Here is an 8,507-nt window from a genome sequence, read left to right on the forward strand (position 1 = left end):
GGCTTCTAGCTACAGATGTAGGCTCCAAAAGCCCATTGAAACTGCTTTTTATTCATTGTTCCCTTCTTGAAACGAGTTAAAACCAAGTCAAGGTGTGAACGACTGGCAGATAAAGTTTTTATCATTTTTTCTTTTGAACATGAAACACAAAACATTTAAACAACGAGAAACAAAAACCACAGACATAAACTGACAGACATGGACAGCTTGGTGCACCAAGGACAGATAGTAGACAAAGAGGGAAAAAACTAGATGGTGTCCCACGATAGGGACCCACATATCCTAACTATGGAACCCAGAACCAGAAATAAGCATTTCTCCAATAGGAGCCAGCAGAGAGGCAGGACGTCTCCTGCCTTTCTTCTGTTCCCAGGAGAGCTCTGAAAAGCTTTTCTCTTTCTCCAAAGCATCTGTGGAGAGTCTGGCAGGACTGTTTTTCCCAAGCCCATTCATTCTCTCTCAAGTCTAGGGTGTAAACTATCTCTAGTCAGGATCCAAAGACTAAAATATAACTCTAAAAGAACGCATATGTAAAAACACTTTACCATTACCTTGTCCCTTTTTTATTACAAGTTTTACTTAAGCTAGCCCCACACTGCTTAAAATTAACCAGGGACACCTTTCATCAATAAAACAAAAAAACTTGATTAAATCCTTTTTCTTAACTCTTAATCCTCTCTCCCTGAGTGAGCGCTTGATCTCTCCTATGAAACAAGCCTCCTAAATCCATACCTTCCCCATGGCAATTAGACGACAATTATTCGACCGGTCCTTACCTCCCTCTCCAGCGACGCACGAGCGATGCGGCCTGAAGAGTCCTCGATTCCCGCTGCAGCTCTCTTATCTCCGTCGTCCTGTAGTCGGCCTTGCTTCGGGGTCCCTGTGTTCGGGCGCCACTTGTCCCCGCCAGCGGGGACCCAGTTATTCAGGGTCCCGAAGAGGCTTTCTACCTGTGGGCCAAAATGGGGGTGAAGAGAAGAAGGAGACCAAGCAAAAGTTCTGTTGTCAAGGTCTCGTTTATTGGGGTGAACGTTACAGCTTTTAAGGCTTTCAGGTAGGGGGAGTGTCCTTTGTGAAACACAGAGGAGGGGGAGGTGCGGATATAGGTAGTGATAGCAGGAGGCAAAGAGGTCAGGCGGTAGATGATGAGGTCAGGCAGTGGAGACACTGGGTGTTGATTCAGGAGGTAACAGGTATCTGCTAAGGGAGCTGAGGCATCCCTTGAATGTTATCTTCCTGTGCTGTAAATTCATGGGAGAGGCTTTCATTCAACAATCTTAAGACTTAAGGCAGTCATCAAAAAGCGGCTAGGCCCAAATCCAATACGGCTCCGTGCACCTTCTAAGAAGGACTGAAGCAGCCTCACTTTGGTCATCCTTCTTCTTGAGCTTCATGTGGTCTGTGAATTGTATCCTGGGTAATTTGAGCTTTTGGGCTAATATCCACTTGCCAGTGAGTGGACGTTCTTATTGGTCAGACAATATAGTAGTTTGGTACTCGGTTGCTGGGATTAAAATCACCATCAAAAAACAACCTGGAGAGGAGAGGGTGTATTTGCCTTCTGGGTCCTGATCGCAATCCAGCACCGGAAGAAAATCTGGACAGGAAGTGAAGCCAGAGCACAGGCGGGAACCAGGGAGGAATGCTGTTTGCTGGCTTGCTTCCAGGATCTCCCAGGACAACCTGCCCAGGGCTGGCACTGCTGTCAGAGGGCTGAGCCCTGCCACATCTATCAACCATTGAGAAAATGCCATGCAAACACGAGTGTACAGGCCAATCTGATAGAGGCATGTTGTTTTTTTTTCCTCAAATGAGTTTCTCTCTTCCCATCTGATTCTACTTGGCAAAACCCAGCCCAGTCACCCTTAGAGACTCAACGCCCACAGCGTAGCTTTTGCTTGGAACTTCAGCTTACAATGCCTCCTCACTATCCTTCCCATTATATGTAGTAAATGCACTGGCTTAGTAGTTTTTGTTTTGTGACAGTGGAGTTCACGCGACCTCTTCTACCATGGGGCATGCCATTTAGGGAAACCCGAAGCCAGGTTCATGGGTCATATTAATTAATGTTTGCTCCTGAAGAAGCTCCTCATCCTGTGTGGCAAGAGCTAAGTTACTGTGGGAACCTATAAAATGCTTTCGGGTAAAAATGCAATTTCTCAGTGTCTGTTCTAGAAACCCTTCAAGAGGGTGAGCGCTTCTCACAGGCAGGTCTCCAACAGAGCCAAGGGCACGGGGCACGCTCAGAGCATTGTCTTCCCTTGGCCAAAGCAGAGGAGGAAATATTTTATATATGGATGCTGCAAAGCCGGATGAAACACAATGACCAGGAAGTGCTCAACACATCTGAGGCTACGAAAACTACATAGAAAGAACACACCCTGTTCCAATTTGCCTCGTTTCTCCTGGCAGGGAACTTACAGAAGTACCCACATGCAAATCTGTGCAACTTTCTGCTTAAAAGCGGAGGTGGGGGGGTGGGGGGGGTGGGGGTAGGGGGGGGGAGTTGGGGGAGATAAAAAGAAGACCGGCTAAGAATCTCAAGGCAGAGCTGTAAGTCTCAGAGAATGCTTTCCCCGGGCCTTGAACGCTAGTGAGTTTCCCCTATAAGACATAATACCGATTCTAGTCCAGTACCTTTCGTGTATATTCTTCATTGTCCAATCTACCTTTTGCCCAGGAACGTAAATTATCCAGATCTAGTCCCAGCGGGAATTCTGGGAACGTTTAGTCTCTAGAACTGTGCTCTTGGGCAGTGTTTGCTGGTTATTGGTGGGGACTCTCACCCACAGCCCTTCAAAGGAGGCAGTTAACGACTCTGTGGACTTTGGGCTAAGGAGGTGGTGATACACGGGCCTGGGCGATGTGGCTGGAAATGGAGAAACCCTGGAATGTGGTGAATGCTTTTGCTCCCAAGGAGGTGCGTATGTCCATGGAGGCCAGAGAGAGGAGCCTAAGGAGAATCTGGTTCCAGTGTGGACTGCCTCCCACGGACCTAGGTTTTTAAGCACCCTTGCTCAGCTCGCGCGAGATCAGGGTGGGCCAGAGGGGTTCCCTAGAGGCAGTTTGCCAGCGTCAGCGGTTGTCTTCACGTGCTTTCGGTCCTGTCTAGGACTCAGACGCAGGGCAGCCAGATGCGATGTGGGGCTCTAGGGCCCAGCAATCAGGTCCGGATAGGGGCAGGACCTGCCTGCTGGCTGTTCTCTTACTCTCTTTCAGCCTCTTCCAGCTACATGCGCAGGACTACAAGCCCTCACAAACACCTCCACCCACATCGGACGCCTTGCTCAAACCAATGGGCCGTGCCCAGAAGGAAAGTAAGTGCTCTGAAGAGAAGGCAGGTTTCTGTGGACATGTCCCCTCCCTGTCTCTTGGAACATAGGCCGTTGGGAGGGTGTGCATGCCTTTACAATGAAGGTGAGGCTTTGGAAGCGGGGGTTGGGGGGGGCTTATACAGGATACTCATATCCTCTGCTGTCCCTTTCCCATCGATCCCTAGACCCTCCACTTGGGATCAAGGTTGTGCACTGAGGGCTGTACCATGCTCTTTATTGGGTTGAGATGGGAGGGCACGCCCAGGCAAAAGACCATGGCCTGGAACAATACTGTTCTCTGTCAGCCTTGGCTTCAACATCTTCAGAGCTGTGCTCCCTAAGTTAACAAGGTCTGAGGAGAGCTTAGCACAATCCTCCTCCTTGCCCCCACCTCTGTTCTGTGAGCCTTGCTGAGAGGGAGCCTTGGTCTGATCCAACCCCCAGCCCCACCCCATCATTCAGGGTGCTCATTGTCACATGACTCCTGACCTTGGGTGCACAAACCTGACGACAGAGAGGGGAGGCCACTGTGTCCCCTGGGTCCTGCTGATGCTGACAGTTAGAGCATCAAGCGCATGCATCCTGAATGCAGGTGCCTTGTGGCTGGGATTGTCTCCACAGTCTGTGGCAAGACCAAATTCCAAGGGAAGATCTATGGCGGTTCTATTGCAAAGGCTGAGCGGTGGCCGTGGCAGGCCAGTCTGATCTTTCGTGGTAGACACATCTGTGGAGCGGTTCTCATCGACAAAAACTGGGTAGCCAGTGCTGCCCACTGCTTCAAAAGGTGCGTGTTCCCTCCCTGACCCCTTCTGCTGGGAGACAGTTCCTAGGACAGAAGGAGAGGCCTGAAGGATAGACAGCAGCCATGCCGGTGTAGGCTGCTGCCCCGACCTTGAGTATCCTCCTTCACCTGGCTTGTTAAGCTTCAAACATCAAACAGAGGGACAAGAGGAGAGACCCAGAGGTGGGAGACCTATTTTTCCTTTTAGGTCTTCCTAGAAGTTCTGACAAACTATTCTTATGCAGCCCTGAGGGGGATCTGGTCAGGGCTGGCAGTGAGCAACCTTTCTGTCTCCAAGGTGATGAAGCAGTGCATTTGGATGTACTTCTGATTAAAAAAAAAAAAAAAAAAAGAAAGAAAAAAAGATCAGGAAGAAAATCCTCAGCTCCTTGGATACTAGGGCTGCAGTAGTGATTGGAAGCCTTCAAAGGCCCAGATCCTCAGGCTGTTGGAGGTCAGCCTGCACTTGTAGAGAAGGAGCGCCCTAGTATCAGGAGGGGAGGACTGTATTGGTCTGTGTGCCTGTAGGGTGGGCAGGCAGTCAGGGTGACAGTGCCAACTCCGACTTAGGGGTGCCGCCCCTCGATAGGTCTCTCAAACCATCTGACTACCGGATCCTGCTGGGGTACAACGAGCTGAGTAATCCCTCCAACTACAGCCGGCAGATGACACTGAGTAAGGTCATCGTGCACGAGGACTACAACAAGCTCCACAGTCGGGAGAAAGACATTGTCCTGATCCAGCTGCACCTGCCCGTGCGCTACAGTTCCCACATTTCCCCAGTCTGTGTCCCCGACCAAACCACCAAGGAGCCTTCTGATGAGTCCTGCTGGATAAGTGGCTGGGGAATGATGACAGATGACAGTGAGTACGCAGGAGGGGGAGGGGTACCCAGGACAGGGCAGGAGCAAGAGCCTTGGAGACCTTTCCAGTGGTTGAGGAACCCCAGTTTCTCATTCAAAAGCAACCCCCCGCCCCATTTCCTTTTCTTTTCTTCTTCTTCTTTTTTTTTTTAAGATTTATTTATTATTTTATGTATATGAGTACACTGTAGCTCTCTTCAGACAACACCAGAAGAGGGCATCAGATCCCATTACAGATGGTTGTGAGCCACCATGTGGTTGCTGGGAATTGAACTTAGGACCTCTGGAAGAGCAGTTAGTGCTCTTAACCACTGAGCCATCTCTCCAGCCCCCCAACCTCCCTCTTTCAGATTAGAAATGTAGGCTGTCTGACTCCAAAGCTCTAGGTGCGGTTGACCTCTGACCACTACAAGGCTCTCCCCTGGTCAGGAAAGACACTGCCAGGTATGAGAGTGACCTTCTCTCCCTAGCATGGGGACAGGTTGGGGTGTTCAACTGGGAAACATTCACCCCTCTGAACATCACAGGCAAGGAAGCCTGTTCTACCAGCTTTTACAAGTGGTCCTGAATACACATGGTTCTGAATCTATGGATCCCGGTCACCTGGGTGCCAAAAACTTTAGTGTGGGGGAGTGACATTCTCCTTGTTCTTATTCTCTGAGCAATACAGGATTGTGACCATCTCTGTCACACTTGCTTCATGTCGGATATTCTGTCATCCAGACACGATGTCAAGTGTACAGGAAGATACGCACAGGTTCTCCCCGCACACCATGCAGAGGGAATCCAGTGTTTGTGGACTTTGGTACCGTGGGTCACAGGAAGAGACTGCTGACAGCAAGGGACAAGCCTACACATTTAGATTGAGAGCACAGAATTCCCGGGCAAGGATTTCCACAGGAGGCTAAATGCTTTCCATCTAAGACAAAATAAGGGCAAGTTAAATTAAAGAGAATGTAAATTTGAACATGGAACTTAGGGCCACACACAGTCTGGGCAAGCAACAAGGAGGCTTGGAGGTGGGAGATTCTCTGAGGTTGGGGCTAGGGCCCCCCTCTCTCTCCCTAGCCTCTGGGTGTCATCCTCACAGGCTAGTCACTAGAACAGAGGGTCAGGGCAGACAGGGTCTCCAGATCAGGCCAGGGGATGAGAATAGAATCACAGGGAAGGCATGGCCTGGGGCAGCTCTCACAGCAGAGAAGCTGAACCTTGAGCCACCCTCTCTCATGACCTCTCCTGACCACGGTTGCTGTGCTTGGGGACAGGCATGGGTTTGCTACCTACAGTACCAAGCCCTAGGCACCCTTGAGGGATGCGCGCCATGGCCCCTGAGTGCAGTGAGCCATGCTGCTGTCCCTCTGCTCCCGTGGTACAACCCCAGGCCAGACCTGTGAGAGCAGCTGGAAACAGAACCCCTGTCTCCATCCCCAGCTGCTCCTTCAGATAGACTGGTCCCCCCCATTCTCCTGAGCGTTTCTGGCCTGTGTCCTAGGCCACTGCTACACTCAGGCTGCAGTGTCCCTGCCTCCAGCTGGGGCCCCCCAGACCAACCAGAGCAGTTTGAAAGTGGAGCCCCTTCCTTCCTTGGCGTGGCGTCCTCAGGGGTGTATGTAGTCTGGGTCCCCTTGCCTGGTGAGGAGGCTCTGCCTGGGGCCCCACTATGGTTGTCCCTAGTGTTCCTCAGCCTGCACCCCGGGACCTTTGCAGTTGTGGTGACTTTCTGCCTGGTCACGCCTTCCACAGAGCCTCATGCTTGCACTTGCAAGCCATATCCCCTGGTCACTGAGTGCCTGCTGTGAGTCCCTCCCTGCTGCTGTGGCCTAGAGTGGCTGCCTCCCCTCCCCACTGGTGATCACCCCAGAAGGGGAGGTGGGGGGTCTTCCCTCAGCTGTGTCTCACAAGCGAACCCCCTCCCACAGAGTTTCTGCACCCACCTTTCCCTCTGCTGGACTCGGAGGTCTTCCTTCTGAATGACCAGGAATGCGAGGCCTTTTTCCAGACACCGCAAATCAGCACCACTGAGTATGAAGCTATAAAAGATGACATGATATGTGCCGGGGACATCGCCAATCAGAAATCCACCTGCCGAGTACGTGAGAACGGCTCAGACACACCTCAGTGCTCTCTCTAGTTAGTCCTGGCCAGCAGGCTGCCTGTGTGTCCTCAGAGCCCTCCCCTCCCATGGGGGTGGAGGGACAGATAGCAGATATTTAGTTCCACATGTTACCTTCTACGTGCTAAAACTCCGTGACCTTCCCAGGTAGGCATTGTCCAAGATCCCTTTGCAGGATCCGTTTTATTATAGCTCTATAGTCCTGAAGAAGCTGACCCGAGGGACTGTCTATGTTTTTATTTTATTTCATTTTTTAAAAAACAGCCTAGGCTTGAGGAGTGATGATGGAGAGATGGCTCAGTGGTTAAGAGCACTGAGTGTTCTCCCAGAGGTCCTGAGTTCAATTCCCAGCAACCACATGGTGGCTCACAACCATCTGTAATGGGATCTGATGCCCTTTACATCAAGGTGTGCTTGAAGACAGCTACAGTGTACTCACATAATAATAAAAAAAGCTAGATGGACCCAAAGGGTACTAGTCAATATAGCTGTAGAGATCCCTGGTCCCCAGTGAGCCCTGTCTAACCGGGCAATGTGTGCTCCTTTCTTCCTGGACCTATTAGCTGTTTTCTCTCTCTTCAGGGAGACTCTGGGGGTCCCCTCGTCTGCTTACTGGATAGCTACTGGTACTTGGTAGGGCTGGCCAGCTGGAGTGGAGCATGTCTAGAACCAATACACAGCCCCAGCATCTTCACCAGGGTCTCTCACTTTTCTGACTGGATCGAGAAGAAAAAGGCAGACACGCCTGACGTTGACCCCTCCCTCGCACCCCTTGAGGAAACGGCGCCATCCCTGATAGGCTGGAGGAATTACAGTGCAGGCACTACCCTCGAACCCAGGATCTGCACAACCCTGCTGTCTTCTCAGGTCCTCCTCCTGCAATCCATTTGGCTCAGGATTCTGTGATTTGCCCGCAGAGCCTTGCTGGCCATCATGTCTGCCAGCCATCATGTCTGCTGGCCTAGTAACCGAGAGTCACTTTGTATGAGTGAGTCCATCTTGTGGGCTCACCTGTCCCGTCTGAGGCCATGTGGGTTCTAGGCCTGACAGAATGAAGCAACTAAAGACACTTGTGGAGTTCTTCTCTTTTGTCCCCATCAGTACACCCCAAGCCCCATGTCCCATCATGCTTCTGTTCTTCAGGATCAGAAAGCCACTTCCTCCTTGGGCAGGGACTGTGGAGGAGACAGCAGGGAGCTGGTCTACCAATGTAGGAGCCAACTCTCTCCGAGCTGGCTTCCAAAGACTACGAATCACTTCTGCCCCCTAAGACTGTGTGTCCTTTCAGGAGAATGAGCCAATGTATGGGTCAAGCCCCATGTAGCTGCAGCAGCCTGTGCTACAGCTACATGGGGCTTGTAGCAAGCCCCAGCTTTGGCGTGAGGGGCAGCTCTCAAGCCCAAGGTCATAGTTAAGCTTCTAGGGAGTTTGAGAGT

At 51.3% G+C, this 8,507-nt stretch overlaps 1 protein-coding gene across 1 annotated transcript; it reads left to right on the top strand.

Moving 5' to 3' along the window:
• The first annotated feature begins 2,736 nt into the window (after positions 1 to 2,736).
• LOC116898129 (serine protease 40) lies at positions 2,737 to 8,140 on the top strand. The gene is made up of 5 exons (XM_032899503.1): positions 2,737 to 3,317; positions 3,936 to 4,098; positions 4,685 to 4,959; positions 6,878 to 7,047; positions 7,654 to 8,140. Exons 1-5 carry the CDS (start codon positions 3,140 to 3,142, stop codon positions 7,975 to 7,977), a joined length of 1,110 nt encoding a protein of 369 aa, XP_032755394.1. The 5' UTR covers positions 2,737 to 3,139; the 3' UTR covers positions 7,978 to 8,140.
• The last annotated feature ends 367 nt before the right edge of the window (positions 8,141 to 8,507 follow it).

Source organism: Rattus rattus, chromosome 4 (assembly GCF_011064425.1).
Source record: "Rattus rattus isolate New Zealand chromosome 4, Rrattus_CSIRO_v1, whole genome shotgun sequence".
Taxonomy (NCBI): Eukaryota; Metazoa; Chordata; class Mammalia; order Rodentia; family Muridae; genus Rattus; species Rattus rattus.